The following is a 25,718-nucleotide window of genomic DNA, read 5'->3' on the forward strand; positions in this document are numbered from 1 at the left end:
TGTTTTTAATTTTTATGATGGAATGAAAGCAGTTCGAAAAAAGCCAGTTGCCTCTATCCAAGGCCTTTTTTACAGTAACTGCTAATTTGGCAAATCTTTCAGCCACTGGTGAAGAATAAACACCAGTTTGCTCAACTGACAAACCAATATGATGGATATGCTGGTATTTAGAGAAAGTTGTGGAGTCTTCAAGTTTAGTAAAGAATAAGTAAATTTTAAATGTCGTAATAATAGTGAAAAGTTTGAAATTTGTTGTGTTTATGAATGATGTGTTACAAAATTTTTATATTTTAAAATGCCTTCCTTAAAAACATAATTATGGAATTGGCATCTTAATCTGTAATATAATAGAAATATTTTCATGAACAAAAAGTGGAAGACTTTTATTTGAACATTTGCTTTGTGAAAAAATTGATCTTTTACCATGTGTAATATCAAGAACTTTACAAAATTTCATTGGACATTCTTACCCTAGAACTCTAAAATATGCTATTGTTTTAAAAGAATACAGTGCTAAAATTAATTATTGAATTCAACAAAATTTTATGACTTCCAGTGAAATGTCAAAGTATCGATCAAACTTTTATGACAATAACTTTTTGTTTAAACGTTAAATAGGTTTATTAATTTGTTTTGTATTTTCAAAATTGTATTTTACACATTTTGCTGCTCTAATGCTTTTTCTTCCATCCTGCTCACCCAGCCCTCTTTTGAAGGGGCGGGATATGTAAGATATAACAAAATATGATAGCTGTTTCAAAAAAATAATTGGTGACCTCAAAATTAACATTCTAAATTTGGTGATCTGTCCCTAAATTCATCTCTTCTCACAGGTTCCAGATTTTTATATTGTACGTAACGTTTTAATGCAGATGCCCCTTGTCCATTCAAATTAAATGTAAACCAAAACTCTGAACTGAAACTTTTCCACTCCCAACCTTCTTCCTTGAAAAGTACTATAATTCTTCTCGATCATCTACACAGTATCGAAAGCTGTTAAAGTTCCACTATTTCATCTACACATTTTAAAATCATTGAATATATATATGCAAGATAAAAAGCATGAATCCAGACTTCTAATTTTAATTGGCTATAACATCCTTTAGTTTTATTTAATTCGGTTACTTCCTTTCCCTGTCTTAAAAATAGCACTAAAAGTCTAAACTGCATCATTCTAAATAATCATGCGATCTTATGTAACGCTTAATGCAGATATCTCTTGCCCAATCAAAATAATTGTAAACCAAAACTCGGAGAAATCTTTTGACTCCCTCCCTTCTTCCTCTGCATTACTACTACGACACTCTTTCCCTTCTCGCTTATGCTTTCCTCCTGTTAAGACGCTTTGCTGCAATAATCCGTGTGCTGCCATGATTGCTTCTATCACCGTAGTATCAAAATTGTAAATATTCTTTAATAGGCACAAGTAGAGTGCCAAGTGAATTGTGGCCACAAAGGTTAATTTAAAATAAATATAGAATTTAATCCACCTCATTTGCTTTTTCATCAAAATGGATGGATGCTCTAAGCGTTAAGTACCTACGCCATCAGTATTTCTACACATCTACATCTCAGTGTTCTTATATCAGTACTTCCAGAATTTGTGCTGTCATTACATATATATATATATATATAATTAGATTGTATTTTGACTAAATTTGGGTATGAAACTCTTGAAGCCATTCACACTGAAGGCGAGATAATGCGAGTGTCAGACACAGTAACTCTCATGGATTTATAAAATTAGATTTATTGGCATTTGAATAAATAATTATAATTTATTTGTTTGTGTAAATTGCATTTGCTTTGCTTTTAGTTTTTAGACCAGCTTATGCAACGTGGACAAATTTTCCTACACAGGAATATTGCTTGAGTCTTAGAAGTTTTTCGACACCTGTGTATTCTAAGGGATGTACGAAGCTGAAAGTGACCAAATTTGTGCCTGGCACTGAATAGTTAACTAAAGAGAAACAAGAGTGAGAATCTAATTAGTTTATGAATCAATCAAATTAATGATAAATAGTGATAAATTATATTAAAACTTTACTAAATATTTTGTTTTGTTTTCTACAATTTAGTAAATTGTAGTAACATTGGACTGAATAATAAAATTTGAAAACAAGTACGTTAAGAACATAAATTTTCACTTTCCCCCTCCTAATACTGAATGATCAGCAAAGGTAGTTATTTAATATTTTGGAAAAAATTAATACCCGATTAAGTTAATGTATTTTAATGGCCATTGTATGTAAAGATGTGGTGGGCTGAATTTGGCATGCTGAATACCTTTACAACATTGCTTTTTGACAGCGATACTAATTATTGCTGACGTTTGATCTAGAATATATTAATGATATAGTTGATTAAACTCAGGCTTTATATCTTTTAATTTTAATTATCTTTTTAGATGGTGCATCTAAACAATGTGATACTCTGATTAACAGCAACAAAGCTTCAAATCCTTTCTGTTTGGAAGACAAAGTAAAATATTTTAACATTTATCAAATCTTATGTTATAATTATGTAAAATGCAATTTTGAAATTCTCTTCTCCATTTGCTAGTTTATTTATCAATTTCAAGGTTCATATTAGTATCAAACATAGACTGTTGAGAAATACAAGGTAGAATTCTGAGATATGTTTCTGCTTCTTGAAAATGCTGGCAGTTATGAACGAAAATTTCAGCAAAATGACTTTGCAACTTGCTGTTATGACCCAAACATTTTTCCCAGACATATGATTTTTATTTTTATTTTTGTACTGGCATGAAAAATGAAAGGAGGAACCATAAATTTCATGTAGCTAGAATGATTTTGCAGCTGAGAACATGGAACTTGCACAAGATCTTTAGCTTGCCATTTGCCATACTTGACATATATTAAATGAAAAGTGCAAGACATATTAAATTAATAAGATATGTGGTTATTTTTGTCTAAAATACAAACTGTGTAGCAGTTATTCATGTTGTGTGGTAATTTTCATGGGTTTCATATGGTAACAAAGTATATTTATGATGAGTAGTTTCTTTAGGCTCTTGGAGTGCCAGCTTGGGGCTGCAATGATGTAAGTTGGTGTCCCACATGTTTTGTGAGATTTTGTCTTGAAAATATGTGGTCCACTCCATCTTCTGGATTTATTAGCCACGAAAGTAATTGGTCACTGGTGAACACAATGGAAGCACGCATTATTGTCCATTAGGAGGAAGTTATTACTGATTGCACACTGAAATAACTTGAAATAAAGATCAAGAACCTCATTTCTATATTTCAACATTGATAGTTGCACTTGTAAAAAAAAAAAAAAAAATGTGTAGATCAGTGCAGCTGTTCAAAATGTCATCTATCCATCCCTACTATGATTCCACCGCCTTTGTACCAATGCCTTTCATGGATATTTTCAGGCTTATTGCATGCGTTTTGCTACTTACAGGTTGTAACACATTTGGAAGCACTCTTTAAACAAAAATGAGACACATCAGTAAAGACAAATCCACTCCAACTTGTGATACTCCAAACATGATGGTCTCTGCAGCACTGCTACCAGGCACATTTTTCAGACTGAGTAAGTGGGACACCAGTCATGGATTCACTTGCATTCAGCCTTTTTTTTAATGCTGCCTGTTATTCACGGTATATCTGGATATTCATGTTCCTGTAGTACAGTGAACTTCCTTGGTGTCTGAGCTCTCAGCACTATTAAAAAACAAAATGAAAAACTTTTAAGGTAATATAAGTAAATTAGTATTCTGAAATTTAAATAGTCTACAGTTTATTGCAAAAATAATGTTGTTTCATAATTCTTCTCATATCAAACTTATTAATACTAAATGTACATAAAGGTGAAGTTTTAAGCAAACTGTCATATTGGTTCAAGGTTCTACAATTTCTTAATGTACACATTCATAATGATTTAAGATTGAGCATTAGACTGTTAGCCCATTTCAAATTTTTTTGCACAATTATTTGAGCATTAAAACTAAATGTAAAGTTTATAGCCATGAGCCAGAATTATTATAGCTAAATCAGCAAATACAGAATTACATTGAAAAATATTTAAAAGAAATTGCACATAAGTAATTAAAATGATGGTTTTTATTCTTTTAGTTTCATTACATATTCAACACTTATTCAGGGTTCGTATAGTCCTTAAAAGCCCTTAAGTTTTTTGGAATCGATTTATGGTCCTTCGGCCAAAACCGACAGAAGGTGCTTAATTTTAATCATCTGAAATTTCTGCCTGTGTTTACAACTGCCATTTTGAGTGTGAATTAGCATTTTGGAGGAATGTTTCTGGCAATTCACTAACATACACTGCTCGACATTGAAAATACAACATCAAGAAGGAGTGGTAAAAAATTTATGCAAATTTTAGAGTAGACGCACGTCACTGAGTTATGAAAATGATGTGAAATGCGCAGCTCTCCGACGCATGTGAAGTAAGATATAAGGGAAGGAACGTGCGGAATGGTCAATATTCATGTCGTTATTTCTGCCAGACGAATTATCGATGAAAGTTAGTTTTTGTCTCGGAGGATATGTGTAATAGGAGAGAATGCCAGACCGCCATCAACGAAGGCACTTCTAGCAGATAGATGATTTTACGAGGGGTATGGTGATCGGACTGAGAAGGGCGGGTTGGTCTTTATGTCAAATCGCAGCTGATGCCCACATGGATGCGAGCATGGTGCATCGGCTATGGCGAACATGGTTGGAACAAGGAAATGTGGGAAGAAGGAGGGGTGCAGGTGAAGCCAGGGTGACATCAGCATGGTCCCACAAATCACTTGTACTACGATTTTGGTAGGGTATTTTGCAGCATATGCAAAATACCCTGGATGTTCCCGTGTCAACTAGAACCATTTCCCATCGATTGGTTGAACGTAGCCTGTACTCATGGCGTCCATTAAGAAGACTGCCATTGACCCCACAGCATAGACGGCAACGTTTAGAATGGTGCCGGACTGGAGCGATGTGGATGACAGAATGGTGAAACGTCGTGTTCTCAGATGAGTCACACTTCTGCTTATCCAGTGACAGTCGCCGCATACGTGTGTGTCGTCGACGTGGAGACAGATCTAATCTGGCAGTAACTGTGAAATGCCCCACCGCGCTACGCCGTAGCATAATGGTTCGGGGCGCTATTGCCTATGATTCTATGTCACCTCTAGTTCGTATTCAGGGCACTATGACGGCCCAATAATACTTGGATAATGTACTGCGGCCGGTGGCAATTCCCTACCTTCAGGGGCTGCCTAATGCAACTTTTCAGCAGGATAACGCCCGACCACACAGTGCTCGCATCTGCCAACATGCTCTCGAAGGTATACACAGGGTTCGTACGGTCCTTAAAAGTCCTTAATTTTTTCAAAAATGATTTTTGGTCCTTAAAAGTCCTTATTTTTGGCCAAAATGAATAAATGGTCCTTAATTTTGCTCATTTGACATTTCTTATCATTTCTAATGTTTGCCATTCTATGTGTGAATTGCGATTTCTCATGAATATGGAATTAAAATTGCATGGCTCTTAACCAATCTGTTGGTGGATTTGCGTTGCAAACGATAAAAAAAAAAAACAATTAGCTACCTGAACGAAAGTATCGGTGTCTGATTGGCTATTCACCCAATCTTTCGAAACAGGTGTTATCCATAAATTTAGGCAGATTGTGACAAAGCATGAAGCCGGAATTTATTTAAGAGGCGAAAGTGATGATGAAGGTGCTCGAGAAAAAAAAAAGGGGGGGGGGATTCTGAAAATATTTGCCAAAATTAGAGCAATTCCAACTTGGAAGGCCACAACCCTTCTGACGCCAATAGGAATGAGATGCCTGGAAAGTGCATTTTCAATAAACTGTGGCTTCATCAAGCTGACTACAAAGACTGGATATTGATGGATGACAATCCTTATAAAGCTAAATATGGTCTTTGTCTGAAACAAATTGAAATTTCTATAATGGAAGAGTCAGCGCTGAAAATTCACATGAAAATTAAGTTTCGTTTTATCATTTCAATTTGTTTTTACACAGTTTTGCTTAGCTTAATTTCTGTGTTTGTTTCAATTAAGCCATAAATAAATTTTTTATTACCTTCTACGGAGTTTATTCTCTTTTGCACATACTATATGTATGGGATATCGGGATTATGAGTTTATTTCTGCAGAGGGTCTGTTATCGATTTTGCTGGAAGACCTGATGGCTCCATTTTGATTTTAGGTCGCCAAGGGCAAATTCGGTAACGCTAGCCGAGAAAAAGTGAAGTTCGGAAACACGTTTTGAAGCTCCAATAGACAATTAAGTATTCGGTTTAATCCTATGCTGTTGATAGTAATGCATTATTTTTGCTAATGGCGATACAATTATTAGTTGAAAACAACTAATTAAAAAAATTTTAATATTTTTAAAGCTGAAAACAACTAATTGAAACTAATTTTCCTGAATTAACTAGACGCAAAATTAACTTTAGAAATTATAAAATTGAAAATATGAAATCGTGATTTATGAAAGCATTTATGATTTAAAGGCTATCAAAATTTACAAAAGAAAAGAGCTTAATATTTATATGTTTACTTTATTAAACATTTCTTTCAATGTGAGTTGTTTGATTTGTTTTCTCTGCTAATACTTTAGACTAATACTATAGACATATAATTTCTTGTTGAGTTATTAAGTTCCATTGTTCAAGTCCTGTAATTGCTGTGTCGAGAATTCCGAATAACTTGTCAATCAAAATTTTTTCTCGTTCAGTAACCTCTCTGTTACTTTCTTCACTATCGGTAGCTGTATTTTCTGGATTTAGAACCACACTACAGATTTCGCCCTCCGTTAATTGATTGATAATTGGGGCATTGTCATCGCAATGAAAAACTTCTGTTTAACTTCCCTTAATTCTGCCGCCTGGTGCGGCCATGCGAGCTTTGGCACTGGTTCTGGCTTTATGTGATTAACAAATAAGTTATTCTTAATTCAAATAGCACTAAATATAATCGTTTGTCCTATGAGTATCATTAACAAAAGCATTAACAAAATCTATTTTAGAAATTTCTGTTAAATCTCCCCTTGTCAACATTTTAGTGCATTAAACTTAAATCTGTAATCGGATAATACTCTGTTATTTGGCGTTGCTGCATGAGTCATCACTCAAGTTGTCATTCGTTGATAAACATGCGGTGATGAAAGCAAAATACAATAAATAATGATTTGCTATTTCAGCATCAAGGATATAAAATATTAGTTGCTGTAAAATTAACAAATTTTTCAATTTGAGATTATGCCAAGCAGATACGCAGCTATGGAGTCAAGTTACTAATCACACAAATTTATGCTAAAATAATTATTTCTTCAATAATGAGATATTTTATTTAGCGCCAAACTGAGATTAAGAATCGGGATTTCCGGCATGTTTTTTTTATGATGAGGAAAAAAATCTAATGCGCCCAAAAAAGCCCTAAAAAATTGGTTGATGGTGGCTTTGAGGTCCGGATTTTAGATCATTCCAGATATTGGATGTCTGGATCTTGAAATTTGTACTGTATATATATACTGTATATATATATTATATATATATATAGTAAAAAATGTATATTTTCAGTATACATTTCTTATTATATATATAGATTTCTTATTATATATATATATGTAGTGGGGGAGTTGAAGATGTTAAATAACAATTCCAATGTTGTTTTCCACACCACAGAACATTTAATAAAGATAATCAGAAAAGGTACAAATTAGATTAAATACAAGTGCCGTTTGATACAAATGGGATTCTGTATAGCTTTTACCAGTCTTATCACATAACCGATTAGTGCCTACTCGCACTTGCTGATGTTATATAGTCAATTTTCCACCTTCGCGTGGAAAACTACAGTTCCTTATTCTACACCTTCACATGCAGACAGACATCTCACCACCTTCGCGTGGGATAGCAGAAGAAAGTCTCTATCATACTCCTCTTTCACCTCGCTCTCGCTGCTGGTGCATCGGTGAGGCCCTCTTGGTGGTTGTGTCGCACTTACGGATACTACAACTCGTCGGTCCTGACATGTTTTCGTCCACGAAAACACGGATCAGCAGCACTGGAACATTAAGACAGCACCTGAAAATAAGTTTAAAAAAAACAAAAGAAAAGGAAAAAAAAGCAAAAAGAAACAAGTGTGGAAGAACCACACATAGTCCTATATAGTAGAAGTCCACGGCTTCATGAGATCAGCTGCTGTAGTGGTACATCCAGGACCTTCATGGTGTCCCACTTTTTCCACCTGGTAACGATCTTTGCCTTTCCTCGCTGTTACACAATATGGACCGAAGAACTTTGGCCTTAACTTTAGACCACCTCCATACTGTGTTCTTTGTATGGCAACTAAGCCGTTCACATTGTATACTTGTGCCTCTTTTCTCTTCTTGTTGTATGTTTTTCTATTCTCTTCCTGAATTTTTAGAATGTTTTTTCTTGCTTCCTCTCTCATATCTTCTCGATCTTTCATCATAATATTTCCTTCTTCTTCTTCAAGAATTTCCGTAATCTTTAAGTCCTCTCGATTTCTCATTTTAACACCAGTGAGAAGCTCAAATGGAGAACTCTTTGTGCTTCTGCTCGTAGTGCTGTTCAAGATCCGTTGTACATCTCCAACATATTTGTACCACTTGGTTGGATCATCTATGGATAATTTGGATAGGACTGAAATCAGAGTGAGATGAATTCTTTCCACTTGTCCATTTCCTCTAGGAACGCCGGTAGTTGTGAATATGTGCTGGATCTTCTCTTGACTACAGTAATCTTCAAAGTCTTTAGAGGTAAACGCCGTACCTTTATCACTTATAATTCTCAAAGGACTACTGAAAGTTGATTGCTGCAGTTTCAGCTTCTGCAATGCCTATTGAGCTGATGTTGACTGCTGATGTTACTGGATAGAGCCACACGAACTTTGTGAATGCATCAACCACGGTTAAGATGTGATTGTAGTTCTTATTTGTCAAAGGTAATGGTCCTATAAAATCGATATGAAAAGTGCTCAAAGGAATACTATCTTTTGGTATGGGATTCAGCAATCCTATGCTCTTACCTTGTTTTCTGTCGCACAAAATACATTCTACACAATTTGAAATAACTTGCTCAATTCGTTTTCTAAGGTTAGGAATATAAAAGTAGTTTTTTAGCAGATCTTCTGTTTTAGACACTGCGAAATGTCCCTTGTTGTGGATACTACGTATGATTTCTAACTCTAATGCTTCGGGTACTACAAGTAGCTCACGACCACTGTCGAACTTGTATAATACTCCATTTTTCACTAGAAAATCTTTCTTTAGTCCTTGCTCGACTAAGGATTTTAGCAACTGGAGACGCTCATCACTTCTTTATGCAGCTGCAATTTTGGCTGTAATTTCTCCCTGAGAACAAGTAACCATCATGACCGCGTTTATACTTAATGAATCCACATGCTTCATTTGTTGCCCAGATCTGTGAACAATTTCATAGTCAAATTCTTCTAGAAGTAACGCCCATCTCGCCACTTTAGGGGTTAGATCTTTCATAAACATGGTCTTCTGGAAAGCATCGCAATCCGTAACTATCCTGACCTTAGATCCTAAAGGGTAATTCCTGAATTTCTTTAGAGCTTCTGCTATAGCTAAAACTTTAAGCTCATAACTAGATAGCTTCTCTTGTTGGAGACTCGTTTTTTTACTCATGAAGTAAATGGGGTGTAACTGTCCATCATCTGACTTTTGTAGCAATACAGCGCCGAAACCATGACTGCTTGTGTCTGTATGCAATTCTAATGGTGCTCCTTGTTTAAAAATATGAAGAACCGGACTTGTGGATAAAAGTTCTTTCAATTTATTAAATGCATCTCTTTGCTCAGGCCCAAATTTGAATTCTGCTCCGTTACGAAGAAGATCACTTAATGGTTTCGCTATTTTTGAATAGTTGGCAATAAATTTCCTAAAATACCCAGTAAGACCCAAGAAACTTTGAATCTGCTTAAGGTTTTTCGGTTCCGGGAAATTTTCAACAGCCCCGGTTTTTTCAGTAGAGGGGCGAATTGTACCATCCTTTATAACATACCCGAGAAATTCTATTTTTCTTTTCAAAAATTGGCATTTCTTAAAATTAATCTCCAAACCATATTCTTTGGCTACTTTTAAAACGCGTTTCAACTTTTCTAAACCTTCGTTCTCGTTTCGTGCTGGAATAATAAAATCGTCCATGTAAGTAACAACAGTGTCATCCCGAATTAAATCTCTAAACACATTATAAATAAATCCTTGAAACACACTAGGGGACGTGCACAGACGAAAAGGTGCTTTTAGAAATTCGTACAAGCCTGCATGAGTAATAAATGCCAAATATTTAGTGCAATTTTCCTGAACTGGAACATGAAAAAAACTATTTTTTAGGTCTAATGTCGAAAAAACCTTTGCTTCACCCAAACGATCTAAAACCTCTTTTATTTGTGCCATAGGAAAAGAATCCTTAACTATTTTTTTATTTAACTGCTTGAAGTCAACACAAATCCGTGTCTTGCCACATTTTTTTCTACACAAAACTATTGGCGAAGCATATTCTGAACACGACGGCTTTATAATCCCATCCTTTAACCATTCATCTATTTGATTATCAACAATTTTTTGGTCAGCAAAAGGAATTCTCCTCGAACGCTGAGAAACTGGAATATTATCTTTTAATATTACTTTCATATTTAAGTCTGTACTGCGTGGCTTTTCTAACGGTTTATACTCATTAATAAGAGGAAACAGTATTGCATAATCCTTCATCTTTAATATGCCATAAATCTGTTTCACTGTCTGCCTCAATGGCTGCAGAAATAAAAGACAAAAAATTCCTTTCCGATGCAACAGAATCATTTTCATATTGCGTAATCATCACCTGGTCACAACAGATCATTTTTAGACAGGAAAAGGGGGGAAAAACAGTCTGTTATCAATTCATCAACCATCGCTGCTTCTATCTCTTTTTGTTTTTTGCTTTCGCATAAAGAAAAAATAAACTTAGCCGTTTCCGCTTTAACCACGTGACCAAACGAACTTTTGAGTTCTATACATCCACTTGATAATTTATTCGGAAAAAGGGATTTCTTTACAACTATCAATTCACTTCCAGAATCTATTAAACGTTTTACTTTCTTACCATCAATCAACAGTTCAATAAATTCTAACTTATTTCTAGCTGCATTATCCGATTCAATCTCTAACCCAGATACCTTTTTTGGAGACAAACTTTCGTCCTTTCCTAACCGTTTGGGACAATTTCTCGCAAAGTGAAATAATTCCCCTTTACTCCCACAAACATAGCAAATACGTTCTGGTTTACTACTACCCTGATTTACAAACTTCCCTGAATCCTTGAAATTGCTCTGAGCTTTTCTAAGATTGTTTTTGGAAAAATTAAGCTTTTTATTTTCTGGAGTTTCGATTCGTGTGTTACTGGTATCAACTAAAGATTTACCCCTGGATGAATAAAATAAATCACATTCTCTTCCCAATTGATTAGGTGGGTACCAACTTTGGACCCTCCCGAACACTAATATGTTCCTTTGTTTTAGAATCCAGAGTTTCATACAACTTATCAGATACAATGAGATCACACAATTTTTTAAAGTCATCTACCTCTCCTAACTTACAATAATAATTGAAAGTTGCACTGAGACGAGACGTGAACTGAACATGCGATTCAGATGAATGTATCTGTGCATTTTTAAAATTGTTCAAACATTCACATGGTGTCGGCTGAAATTCTTTCAAGATTAGAATTTTTAATTTATCATAATCCGCGATTTCTTGTTCAGAAACTTACGTTAGAACATTATTACATTTATCACCTAATATATTAATCAACACTTCTGATTTTAACTCCACTGGTACACTTTTAGTAGTAAAAGCTTTCTCAAGGGACTGAAAAAACAAATGCATAGCTTCCGGTTTCTGAGGTACAGCTATAGTTAGTGTTTTGACGCTTTTAATATCTTCAACACTAGTCTGCGCGTTTCCTCTATCACTCGATAATGATTGTGATTTTAAACTTTCTAATTCAATCTGCTTCTCAATTTGAGCTAATTTAAGACGTTCGATCTCTAACAGATAGTGTTCATTACTTGTTTTAGGCGTCCGATCCTCTGCGATCGACTTGACGACGCCATGAACAAATTCAACGTTCGTTTTGAAAACATCAGAATTTTCGATAATTTTTCTAATGTCAGCTTTTTTAGCATTTTCTGGAACAGTCTGTCCAATTTGTTCCGCAATTACTATTAAATCACTTTTCTTTAAATTATTTAGGAAACTCATTTTAAAAACGAAACAAAAGTATCACTATCTTCAAGAAAGAAATAAAGCAAAGTTTTCACAGTACCTTCTCTAAAGTATCCAAGTATCCAAATATACCGGTCAAAGCCTTCAGATTTTGTGTAGTGGGGGAGTTGAAGATGTTAAATAACAATTCCAACGTTGTTTTCCACACCACAGATCATTTAATAAAGATAATCAGAAAAGGTACAAATTAGATTAAATACAAGTGCCGTTTGATACAAACGGGATTCTGTATAGCTTTTACCTGTCTTATCACATAACCGATTAGTGCCTACTCGCACTTATCTCACCACCTTCGCGTGGGATAGCAGAAGAAAGTCTCTGTCATACTCCTCTTTCACCTCGCTCTTGCTGCTGGCGCATCGGTGAGGCCCTCTGGTGGTTGTGTCGCACTTACGGATACTACAACTATATATATATATATATATACACATATATATGCGATACTTAATTTTACTAATGCCTTGCATGTAATGCCCCTTTTAGCTGCAGAACATCTTTCCCTTCTCAACTGCAGAGTTTCTTCTAACAGTATCATGAATTTTGTCAAGTTAGAAGAACCATCTACTTCAGGAAAAGATGTTAACTGCTAATTCAACATCAATAAGTGTAGAAAATAATAAAATGAATTCTTTTCTTTTCAAATCTGAAGTTACAGATGCAGAAATATTGTGGGCTTTTAAGTGCATCAAAAGCCACTATTCTTTTAAATCGTGCGATGATATTGGGCCATTATTCACTAAAATGTTCCCGGATAGTTCCATTGCAAAATGGTTTTCATGTGGTGAAAAGAAATATGCTTATATCTGTTATTTTGGTTTTGGCCCTTATTTTAAAACTTTGTTACTAAAGCATTGTAAAAATGCTGAGTTTTTTACATTACTATTTGATGAGACTCTTAATCTGACAAATCAAAAGAAGCAACTAGATATTTATGTGAGGTACTGGCATCATGAAAATAAGGTCAAAACTCAGTACCTTACTTCTGCATTTATAGGGCATGCAACAAGTGAAATTATTTTATCCAAATTTTATGAATGTGTTGAAAAACTACACTTGTCAAAACTCTTACAAATATCGATGGATGGTCCTGCAGTAAACTGGAAATTTTATGATTTATTGCTACAGGACTTGACAAAGGAATATAAATTTCAATGCTTGACATTAGGGACATGTGGTGTACACATTCTTAACAATACTTTCAAGCATATGATGTCATCCACTGGCTGGGACATTCCATCATTCTCATCCTCCTTATATTGGATTTTTAAAGATTCTCCTGCAAGACGTGAAAATTTTTTAAGTATATCTGGCTTAAAAAAGCTACCTGTGTAGTTCTGCTTTTACCAATGGTTGCAAAATATCCCAGCAGTTGAAAGAGCCATTAAAATATGGGATGACTTGCTACTGTACATTAAAGAAGTTGAAATGGGGAAGTTTAAAAAAAAAAACATCGAAATCCTTCTCAAATATTTTGGAGGCAACTAAAGATAAAACATTTCTTATAAAATTGAATTTTTTTCTCTCTCTGTCGAAAATATTATTGCCTTTCCTTGAATATTATCAAAGTGATAAACCACTTATTCCCTTTTTTGCTGAAGATATCTTAAAACTTGTAAATGATTGCCTTCAGCACTTTAAAATTTTGAAACAAGAATATTCAAAAATAACTAAAGCAGAAAATCTTTATAAATTTAATTTTAATGATCCAAATTGTTATAATGATAAAAGTAAAGTTTATTTGGGATTCATTGCTGAGCAGTTAATGAATGATAAATGCCGCAAGAAGGACATTTCACAAGCTGAAAGTTTTGCATTGAACCAAGAAGGTCAACAATGTGTCTTAACAATGGTACAACACTTAATGTCTAAATGTTCAATAAATTATTCTCTTATTCGAAATGCATCTTGTATAGACCCGCGATTGATGGTGAAAAAGCCCAGAACAAAATGAAAATAGTTCTAACGGTATTAATGCAGAATAAACGTGTTTTACAAGATGATTGGGATGAAATTCTGCTGCAGTTTGGAGAGTTTCTAGACAGAGTAGTTAAGACAAATTTACATGAATTTTCTACTTTTGATCCTCAAAATCTTTCTCTTGACACATTTCTCACTTCTTATTTTCATGATTTTCACTATTCAAAAGTATGGAAAATAGTGAAAATATTCTTATCTTGTCACATGGACAGGCCTCTGTGGAAAGGGGCTTCTCTGTAAATAAAGCAATTGAAATTGAAAATTTAAGTGACTCGAGGAAAAAATTGATTATATGAAGCAGAAGAAAAAATTTCTTCAAAGGGACATTAAAGATATTAATGAAGAAGTAGATGCAGATGAAGCTTGAGACCAGCATGAACATTGATTTGTTTATCAAAGCAAATGAACTTAGAAGAATAGTTAAAGAAAAGGAAATAGACATAAATAAATTAGATGTTAAAATAGCTGAAAAGATTTCAGATTTAAAAAAAGCACAAATGTTTTGTATCTTTTATTGTACAGTTTATTATTCTAGTATCTTTCAAAAAACCAAGGAAATAAATTGTATGTTTACAAATCAGTTATTTTAATCTGCAAAATATTCTTACATTGTGATTATAATAGTAGTTGACTGTGTTTAAATAAATATCAAATAAATTAAATAATAATCATGTAAATCTCTAAAATAGTGACTGTTATTAGTGTAAAATACACTTATACATGTTTTTAAAGAAATTATGTTCCTAATTTAATGTTATCTACTTCGTAACTTGTAGGGAGTTAGTTTAATTTTCAAAATTGTTTTATGGTAAGTATTAAAGTAAATTTAATAATAGTGCGTAATACACACTTCTGTTAGTTTCTTAAAGTGAAATTACAAGCATGAAGTCGGTTGTATGGATAATTGCTTTATTCTATTCGTTTTTTTGTTTGCTGATAGGTCCTTAATTTTTTCTTTGATGGTCCTTAAAAGTCCTTAAAAGTTCTTAATTTTCATGTAAGGAAATGTGTACGAACCCTGTGTACAGATGCTTCCCTGGCCACCTTACTCTTCTGACCTGTCACCAATCGAACATGTGTGGGATGTGATTGGACGCCATTTGCAGACTCTGCCCCTGCCTTCTTCAGAAGACTAACTGTGGCAAATGGTTGAAAGGGAATGGAGAGCCCTCCCTCAGGACACTATCCGCACTCTTATTAACTCTATGTCTAGACATGTTTCTTCGTGCATCGCTGTCCACTGTGGTTCTATATCCTACTGAGCCTACGCCGTTCTCGCTCTGTATTCTGACTATCATTTTGAAATAAAGATCACTTATTGCTGCTTGCTGTCTCTATCTTTTTTCCGAATTTCAAATCCTTCTTTGTGTTGCTACATAAAAAATGTGTTCGGAATTTCCCTAAATGCATGCAGTACTTTTATCACATTCGGATGGTGGAAAAAAGTGTTTGTTATTTAGCAGCAAATTGATTGTAATTTATTATTACATTTTGGACATTATTATTATGTATTTATTATTACGTTTTAGACATTATTATTACACAAAAGGGAATATTCTGCATCAGAGTTTTACATTGTATCTTATATTTAGTTTAAAGTTGTTTCTTTTATTTCTTAGCTTCTTTCAGAGTTACATATGATAATGTATTAAACTTGAAATATTAAGGGAAACATTATTATTATTATCGTAAAGAAATTTGAAGCGTAACTGAAACTGAAATAGAAAGGCTTTTAGAAGGCTTAATTCTACCGATATTAAGGTTTTTATTGTCCTATAGAAAAATAAAAATTACTTAATTATAAAGCATTAAGAAAATGTACATAATAAAGGTCAAAATATGAGGCATACTCAAACTGCATAATGCAAGGAAACTAGGTAGTTGATAGTTTATGCTGTTAAAGAAAGTTTTCTTATGCCATGGTCAGTTATAAGATATTTACAATTTCAGTTTGTTGTTAAAATCTATTTTAAGACAGAAATTTCACTGTGATCAAGGCTTGAATTCAGCTGATTTCTGTTTCCGGTATTTCTGTTTTTTTTTTTTTTTTTTTTTTTTTTTTTTTTTTAAGTGGAATCATAATTTTAGCCAAAGGGCCCTGCCAAAGTTGTACAAATGAATTGCAGTGGTACCAAAAAATATTAATGCCATAATTTACTTAGCAGTTAGCAAAAATAATACTGGTACAAGATACAGAATGAACTATTTAATTTCCCTAGGATGAGCACAAAGTTTAGGAAAACTTTAGTGGCTTAGAAAGAAAATGCTTCTTGTCAAAATGTAAACCCATCAGGAAGAGAAATTTTTATGAGCTATATTTCATTTGGGAAAATGTCTTTAAATTTATTGAGGCATTTTTATTAGCTGTATTTCATTTGGGAAAACGTGTCTGAATTTATTAAAAGCCAAAGTAAAAATGCACTTTTATCTCAGTGCAGAGAATACCAATAAAAATGTTTACCTTTGTTTTATATTTTTCTCGATTGTACAACACTTAATAGAGGCTGACTGCTACTCTGAATTCCAGGTTGAAGATTTGAATTTCAAGTAGGACTTGGTTACTTATTTGTTCTACTGTACTCTCATGGAAGAAAGAAATGAAGAATTGCAAAATTTAGAGTTTTCGGTTAAATATTGATATATTTTACGTCTGAATCACATTATAAATATTTGAATAACCTAAGTCATGCATTTTAAAGTGCATTTAAGTTTAATTAATGTTGTTCGGAAATGCCTTCACTTAGTCCTGAGTAGAAAACAATATGGAGCAGAAACTAGAGCATTCAAATTCCATAGTTCAGTGTAAAGTTAAAATCATTTTAGTAGCCTCCATTGACTTCTTTTTTGAATTATAAAAATAGCAGTTGCATTTGTGTTCCAAGCTGAGTAAAATGTAGAATGTTTATGAAAGCATGGGTATAAAATTTATGCCAAATTTAATGTGAGAATAATTTTAGCTTTCAGAATGATATTTAAGTTTAAATTTATGTGCTTGAATAAAATGAGTGTTTTAAGGGTAGTGCAGTGTAACCATTTTATGTCATAATGTTACAAAACATTATATTCTTACTTGAACTATGTTATCTGAGTGGATTACTTCTTCTTGTGTCAGCTGACATCTGTAACATATGGCATCCAGAGATATTATGCGGCTGCAATGAGTTATTTCATATTCTGCCCCCCCCCCATTTGGAGATACTGTGTTCTAGGGCAGATTTTTATGAATAGAAACAAATTCAAAAATGGTTGAATATTTTATTTTAAATAAGTGAAGATTTTCTTTTATATTTTTGTAACTAAATGTTTTATTTTCTGCTTTAAATTAACATGAAACTTAAATGTAGAGTAAATACTGAGAAAGAAAATAAATATTTTAGCTAAGGAAATAGAGGAATCGGAGAGTTATATTGATCACTAGCGTATTTTAGAAAAAACTGAAACAATTGATAGCACCAAACAGAGAAAGTTTTCTCTCTTGTTTTGATTCAGTGACAATTTTTTTTAGAGGCACCCTAAAATGCAACTGCTCAGATTTAATGGAAATGCTAGGAATTGACTACGTTTTTGAGGACAGTTCCAAAAAATCGATAAAAATCCAAATATAGATTTTCACTATAAATATTCTTATGTATGCCAAATTATAGAGAAAGGCAGCATAGCAGAGAAATTAATTAAAAGTTTTTCTCTGGGCAGTGTCAGTTATGAAAATGTGGTTAAGCATTTACAAGATTTTTTCAGAAACAAGAAATTATTAATGTGTGTGTTAGAAACTTGTTAACATTAGTTCTTCAAAAACTAAATATTAACAAAAAAAATTGAGATAAAATTATATCTTATTAGAAGCGATATAGCATTCATTGGAAATTCTTTAGTCACCAGAGATAAATAGACACGAGACATATGCTTCTATGCTGTTTCTCTTAATAGAGTCTTCGTTACCAGAAGAAATTTTAAGAGCACTGGAACACTCCCGAGCTACAAATTATAAGTTAAAAATTATAATAACACAAAAAATACTAAAACATGAATCTAATAAACCATTTTTTTTTCAAAATATGTGTTATGATTATGTTGAAGATTGTGTATTATGAAAAAAAATGTTAAAGGTTGATGAAGAAAACCATTCTTTTAAAGAGGATCAATGGAAGAAAAAGATTATGAATTCCTTTTCTAAGATTTCCATATTCAAAATCTTCCCTTTGGTTTAGACATATGTTTACCAAGAGTTGTTAAAAAAAAAAGTTTATGAAATGCTTCTTACCATTACCATACAGTGTAGAGTTATTAGAATTTTTCAAAAGTCAGGAAACTGAAGAAGTCTGTCCTCACAGGGATTTGAGCTCTGGGTGTCCCAAATACACATTGAGCATGCTTCCAGTTACACCATGAAGGCCTGCAGAAAATACCTTATATATTCCCTGTTTTAAAAGGTGACTGGGTATTAGGGTGTTTTAAAGGGTGACTGGGCTCTAGGATTTGACCATACCAAATCCGGGGGGGGGGGGAACGTTGCGGCGCGCAATGAACTGGAAGTTGATCTGTCAGCACTATCCTTATCTTCAGGGCAGATGTTTTTATTTTATTCCGCTTATAATTCCTTACTAGATGTAGTATTTCATCTCGATGTACTCCGTCTTTGATATGATTTAAATCAAATTCCTCGTCATTATAAATATCACGAATACACATCAAATAGTGTTCTGGTTACAATTTTCTAATTTCGACTATGTGTAATGTATGCTGTACGCATGCACGCGTTGAAAGAAATGTTTAATAAAGTAAACAAATAAATATTAAGCTTTTTGTAAATTTTGATACCCTTTAGATCATAATTGCTCTTTATTTCATAAATTACAGTTTCATATTTTTAATTTTATAATTTCTGCATGCCATCTTACCAGATTTAAACTGATGATCTATAATCCGGAAAAAACGATAATCTGGAATCGGCGAAGTACCGACGAGTCTGGATTAAAGACTTTTGACTGTATATTGCTAGATATGTATGAAGCCTCACCATGTCGTGGTGGAACATGATTCCTTTGTGATTTACCAATTCTGACCTTTTCTCTCTGTTTCCTCCAGTTTCATAAGTTGCTCGCAATTAACATCTGAGTTGATCATTTGGTTGCTTGGAAGTGGTTCCTCTGTAATCCCAACAACATCCACTACCACCTTATTACATAGCTTTAAAATCCCACCAAATTGGCAGTGCAGTCTTTTTCTAATGCAATTTAGCTTACGATGTGATTTGTGCTGATTCATCATTCTTGAACCATGATCTTTTTTGATTAATGTTATTGCAGACGATCTGTTTTTCATCACCAATGATAATTCGTTTAAAAAAAGGGGTCAAAAAATTGTGTTTGAAATGCATATTGCAGATATTGATTCATTGAGTGAATTTCTTTCAGTTCATGTGGAACCTGAATATCAAACTTCTTAACAGGTACAAGACATCTTATGTGATTTTCATTTGTTGTGTGTGATATATTTAATCTTTCTGCAATTTCTCAATTATACAGGTTGTTCAGAATACAATTATACAGGTTGTTCAGAATTAAAGAACTGTATTTCAAAGTTGCCTACAGGCGAAACCAGTCATCAGAAAGTTGCAAAATTTGCCATGGACTTGATGAAGGGATGGGAATGCCTTTCAGTGAAAAAGAAATGCCACCAGATGGCATTGTATTAATAAATGACTAATTTAGACATGCCTTTACAACAGTTTTAAAAATTTTATTAGGACAAACAGGGACTGATGAACCTCTTTTAGAGCCCTAGACATTTTTTTCTGTCAGGCTTTTACATCCGGAGTGTTATGTAACTTTAACGAGAACTTTCTAACAATATAATAAATGATAGGTATATAATAATAATTAACAAAAATAGTCAGTTTTTCAAAAATTTTTATACAGTTTCCATTGTTAGCATAATTATAAACATGTGTTTAATTATGTATCAGTATAATCAATAGAATTGGAACTATTTGTTTGTATGCCATAAATTAAGAAAACAAAATTTGTTCTGTTAAATGTCAAAAACATAGTTTTGAAAGAATGATTATGAAATTAATTAAAAAAATCCTTTTTTCTGGATTTCAATTCTGCAAATTTATCTATTATTTCTTCGTAACTAATATTGTCCAACATATTTTGTTCTATGTGTAGTACAGCTAAAGAAGTTAATTTTGTTTGTTTTGTAAATAGTATTTATGTGTTTTAACCCGGAAAACGATCTTTCACCAGATGCATTCGGTACAGGCAAATTTAAAAATATACGTAGTATGATTTCCATATTTGAAATGTCAATACAATTTTTTTAGTCTTTATAAATCGTAGCATGTCTGATGGCAACTTAAATTTTGACTTTTACAAAGTAATAGAAATTGTAACAGTTAGTCATCCAATTTTTTTGTATCAGTGTCTTCACTGTACCATTTTTTAGTAATGTGGTATCTTCGAATTCAGTTGATACATTGTCATTGGAGTGTGTATCAAATATTTTTAAAATCGCATTAATGTCTTTGTAACTTTTGCTACGTAGTTTTTAGTTTAAAAGATATTTTCTCACATATTACATAAAAGCAATTTCATTTAAAGGCTTCTTGACTCTGATTACATGAACTTTTGTCATCCTCATCATGATGAACTGCATCAAAAATTTCTTTCCGTTTTCATGACCTTTTATTAGTATCAGAATAAGTTTTTATTTCTGATGTGTTTAATGCCTCCTCTTCTATTTCTGGAAATAAATTTCTTAAACTGTTAACGTAAGTAAATAAATTGGAAATGGGGGGGGGGATGCTGCCGCACGTAATGAATTGGAAGTTGATTTGTCAGCACTATCCTGATCTTGCGCAGATGTTTTTATTTGGCTTATAATTCCTTACCAAATGTAGTATTTCATCTCGATGTGCTCCATCTTTGATATGATTTAAAACGAGTTCCTCGTAATTATAATTCGCTTCCGATAGTAAAGAAAGTAACAGAGGTTATTGAAAACGAAAAAATTTCGATTGACAAATTAGTCGGTATTCTCGACACAGCAATTATAGGACTTGAACAGCAGAACTTTGTAACTAAACAAGTAATTATGTCTGTTTAATAGAATTAAAGAGAAAGTATTATTACATGAAACGAAGCAACTTACATTGAAAGAAATGTTTAATAAAGTAAACAAATAAATATTAAGCTTTTTCTTTTTGTAAATTTTGCTTTATTTTAGATCATAATTGTTCTTTATTTCATAAATTATGGTTTCATATTTTTAATTTTGTAATTTCTGCATGCCATCTTACCAGATTTAAACTGATGATCTATAATCCGGAATCGCCGAAATCCCGACGAGTCCGGATTAACAAGTTTTGACTGTACTGCTTCTAGCATTCAGCCTTTGGGCTAGGGTATTGTGAAAGCTTTCACTGTCATTACAGAAAAGATGCTTGGGAACAGAATAAATAGAATTAATAAACATAAATTTTGTGAAGATGCTAGTACTTCAAAGGAGATAAGTAAATCACTATCTCTGCTAAAGACCATGCGTATTATAGTCAATGCAGAAGATCAATCTCTTAAAACAATATTAAAAGCTGTTTTAAAAAATGTAGCTGTTATGTAGAAACTTCTGAGGAGCTGGAAGCTATAGTTTATGTTTTAGACATGAATTATGAAGCTTCATTATTAGAATTTTAGTTAACTAACAACAATATTGAGACAACCTGTGCAAAAACGAGCTATGATATTTAAAAAAAGTGTTAATGGAACTGAAGAAACTGGCATCAGAAGTGATACAGAAAAAGTGATGACATGCCAAATCAATCAACTTGAGAAAAATCACTTCAAATTTTAAGGAAAACTGTTGAACTGAAAGATGCTGATCAAAAAAGCTACCATCAGTTTTGAGAAATCGGTATACAAGTTGGAAAATTGTTAATGAATGGTATGGAACAAAGATGGATGGAATAATTGTTCCTAAATATGTTTCAAAAACATATTTATAAAATTTTTCATGAAAAATATTAAATAAATTTCAAAATTCTGTGAATAGTTTACTTTTAGTATTAATTATTAGTTATTATTTTACTAGATAAATTTAAAACTGATATCATAATTTGCAGTACATAAATCATAGTCAAACTAAAATATGCTTAGAACGGAAGTGCCGGTACTATAAATATCCCCTCCCTGGCCATGTGTAGTTATCTTAAGGCATCTATTTTTTTTTTTTTTTTTTTTCCATGTTTACTGCTGTTCTGTGAAAACTACTGCAGACCTCTGTCTGATATTATTATTCTTGTATACAACTATGAGTTTATAAATCCCATGGCAATGAATTCTGAATCTACTTATATAGAATCATTATTTCTTTATTTTTGCATAGCTTGCTATGTGTTATGCCTCTTGAGCACTTTGTAGCGATCTGATCTTGTTTGCTTTAAATTACATTTGTGTGATCTCTGTATTTCCTGAACTGTTATTTTCTTTGCAGGAACTTTTAAGTTATATTACTTCACATGTTTTCACTAACTCGTTCAGCTTCCAATTTAATTATCTTTTACCTACTTATTAAACATTATGAACTGCTATATAATTATTAGTGATCTCTTCCTATCATATTCATGTTCTTCCTTAAAAACACATATGGGACATATTACAATTAGAAAATTTTACAGTAGCTTCAACAAAGGTTGGACTGCATGCAAGTATTCCAGTGCTTCAACACTTACAGACTAGGTTTTAACTTGCTACTGTGCATCGTGATAGTATGAAGATATGTATGATTTCTTTTCTAAATTGTGATTTATTATTGCTTTTGATTTATGTGTTAAATTGTGTCTTTTGGTGTAATATTTCCTGAAAACGTTATTTAACATGATGAGAAATTTTGATGTAATTTTTCGTCATCACAAGTTCAGCTAAAACACACAAAATTTATCCTTAAAGTATTTACTCATTATTTTGTGATGAGACTATGTGTCATGGCAAAAATAATTTTTATGTTAGTTTCCCCCAGTATTTGAAATTATGAGATTTAAATGTTGAACATAAAGATAAGTTTTAAAAATTCTAACTGCCTGTAAAGTTTTTTATATTTAAAATATCTTTGTTATTTCTTTCTGTCTCCTTCCTTTTTATCTGTTTATGCATTTGTTTACTTTGTAGGTTTTAATTGGATAATGATCGTTATTTGAGCAGAGATTCTGAAACATCCTCTGTTTATTATTAAAATATAGTTAGTGCTTATAGAAATATGTATATTTAATTAATGGATACAATGCAGAGAATATTTTTGGCATGTTTTTAAATGATAATTATTTGTGTATGGTGAATTAATTAAATTGCATTTTTATATAGTATAAGATGAGCAAGGTGTGCAATTTTTATAAAGGCCTGCCCTGAATTTTTTATTTAAAAAATTAACTTTTATTGATTTTAGAATAACCAAAATAAGTTCACCAAATTTCAGAACAACCAGAATATCCAAGCCCAGTTTTCTATTACCTCATTGAAAAAGAGAAAGAGAAATGCTGAATTACCATATAAACTATTTAATGAATCCGGCAGTCCTCCTAAAAAATGGAAGAGACGGATGGGTACACATGTAAAAGCCTTTAATTTTGGTCCAGAAGCTCATAGTAAGTTATATCTAACTTGTTATAAATATATATTTGAGGGAAAATTAGTTTCAGAAATTACCTGTATAATATTAGTTAATTGAATATTTATGTTTCAATACATGGATTCAGTCTTTGGAGGATTCATTCTGTTATTTTAAAGGCCAAAAAATTGGCAACTAAATTGTAGAAAGCATGTAATTCAGTCGAAAAGTTCTTATTTTAATATCAAACCATATATGAAAGAAAAATAGTGTTTTAATTGTAATTTGTAACCAATTAGTGCATAATATTTTAAATTGTATTTACATGTTAAAACTAAATAAATTAGGTCTTTAATCATAAAGAAAAGTACTGTCAGTGCTATTCATTCAGATCTTTCTTAAAATTGATTCCAGACTTCAGATATGATTGAGATTTAAAGATCCTCTTAAAATTGTCTTGTAATTCTTTTACTTCCATGTCCATGATAGATGATTGTTGGTTAGATGTTGAGTAAGAGAACATCCATAATTTAGTGAGATAGCTGTTTATGCAAGTCCTCAAACCTACAAAATTATCAAGCAGGTCTTGTGATTTAATTATTCTAATTTAAAACCTATTAATTTCAACATTGTGGAATATGCTTAGTAAGACTATGACAATAAGTGAAGTTTCTTGAGAAAGTGTATCTTTGGAAAATGACCATTTTATGTTGAAGATAAAACAAACAATATGAAGAATATCTTAAGAGTTTCAGGTTCAGAGTTTATAAATGATTTACACTGGTTATCATAAATTAAGGAAAAATCACAAAAATCACGATTACTGAAAAAGTTACATGTAGAATTTTATGAAACTTACCCACAATATACAACACATAGTAAGGTATCAAACGACATAAAAAGAAATTACCAGACAATTATGGTAGTATAGAAAATAGCACATGTATAAAATGAACAAATCGAAGATGTCAGTTTGCTATAGTAAAAGTACCTTCAATATTTAATATAATCACCTCTAGAAGCAATACAGCACATTCAGCGATGTGTGATGCTTTCAATTATGCGGTCTATCAGTTATATAGGAAGTGAGAGCCATTGTTCTTGCAAAGCAGTTGCAAGTGTGCCAAGGGTCTAAGGGGGCGGATTGAGAGCAGCTAGATGTCTTCCTAAAGCATCCCAAACATGCTTGATAGAATTCAAGTCCGGGGATCGAGCTGGTCACTCCATGCGCATAATTGTTTTCTGTTGAAGATAATCATATACGATGTGAGCCCTGCGTGGTCTTGCATTGTCGTCCTGTAACAGGAAAGCATCACCTATTGCCCTGGCATATGGGCGCACATAAGCATCAAGGATGTCATCTCTATAAACATGAGCATTCACGGGTCCCCTTGGAAAAACATGTAGGTCTGTGCGTGCACCCAAAGAGATGCCACCCCAAATACAGGCACTGCCTTCTCCATATGCATCTCTTTCACGGATGTTTGACGAATGATAACGGGTTCCAGGTTCTCTCCATAACAAATAACGCCTACTATCACATTCTAGACTAAACCTGGACTCATCTGTAAAGAGAATAGCCGTCCATTGCTCAGGCGTTAAGTGGACATGTTGTCATGTCCACTGCAAACGGTCTCTCCTATGGCGTGACTTGAGCAGCACGCAAAATAATTGTGTGCCTTGCATACAGACCACCTTTGTTAAGCCTTCTACAAACAGTTGACATTGACACCAACCTTCCGGTGGCTGCAGCAATGCAGGATCTAAGAAGAGTCGGAGTAGCGGTTCTATTCCCGAGTGCACATAGTGTCAAATATCG

General features: G+C 32.9%; 1 protein-coding gene across 1 annotated transcript in view; it reads left to right on the plus strand.

The window, feature by feature from the left end:
- Nucleotides 1–10,181: 10,181 nt before the first annotated feature.
- LOC118199925 (uncharacterized) overlaps nucleotides 10,182–25,718 on the plus strand; it is a 45,550-nt gene continuing 30,013 nt past the window's right edge. Inside the window, exons 1-2 of the mRNA XM_085818274.1 lie at nucleotides 10,182–10,201; nucleotides 23,768–23,936. Of these exons, the coding sequence (XP_085674400.1) occupies nucleotides 23,891–23,936 (46 nt within the window). The 5' untranslated portion in view covers nucleotides 10,182–10,201; nucleotides 23,768–23,890. The remainder of the gene's footprint in view (nucleotides 10,202–23,767; nucleotides 23,937–25,718) is intronic.

The sequence above is a fragment of the Stegodyphus dumicola genome, chromosome 6 (assembly GCF_044657685.1).
Source record: "Stegodyphus dumicola isolate Sdum_Otavi_A_Nest chromosome 6, ASM4465768v1".
Classification (NCBI taxonomy): domain Eukaryota; kingdom Metazoa; phylum Arthropoda; class Arachnida; order Araneae; family Eresidae; genus Stegodyphus; species Stegodyphus dumicola.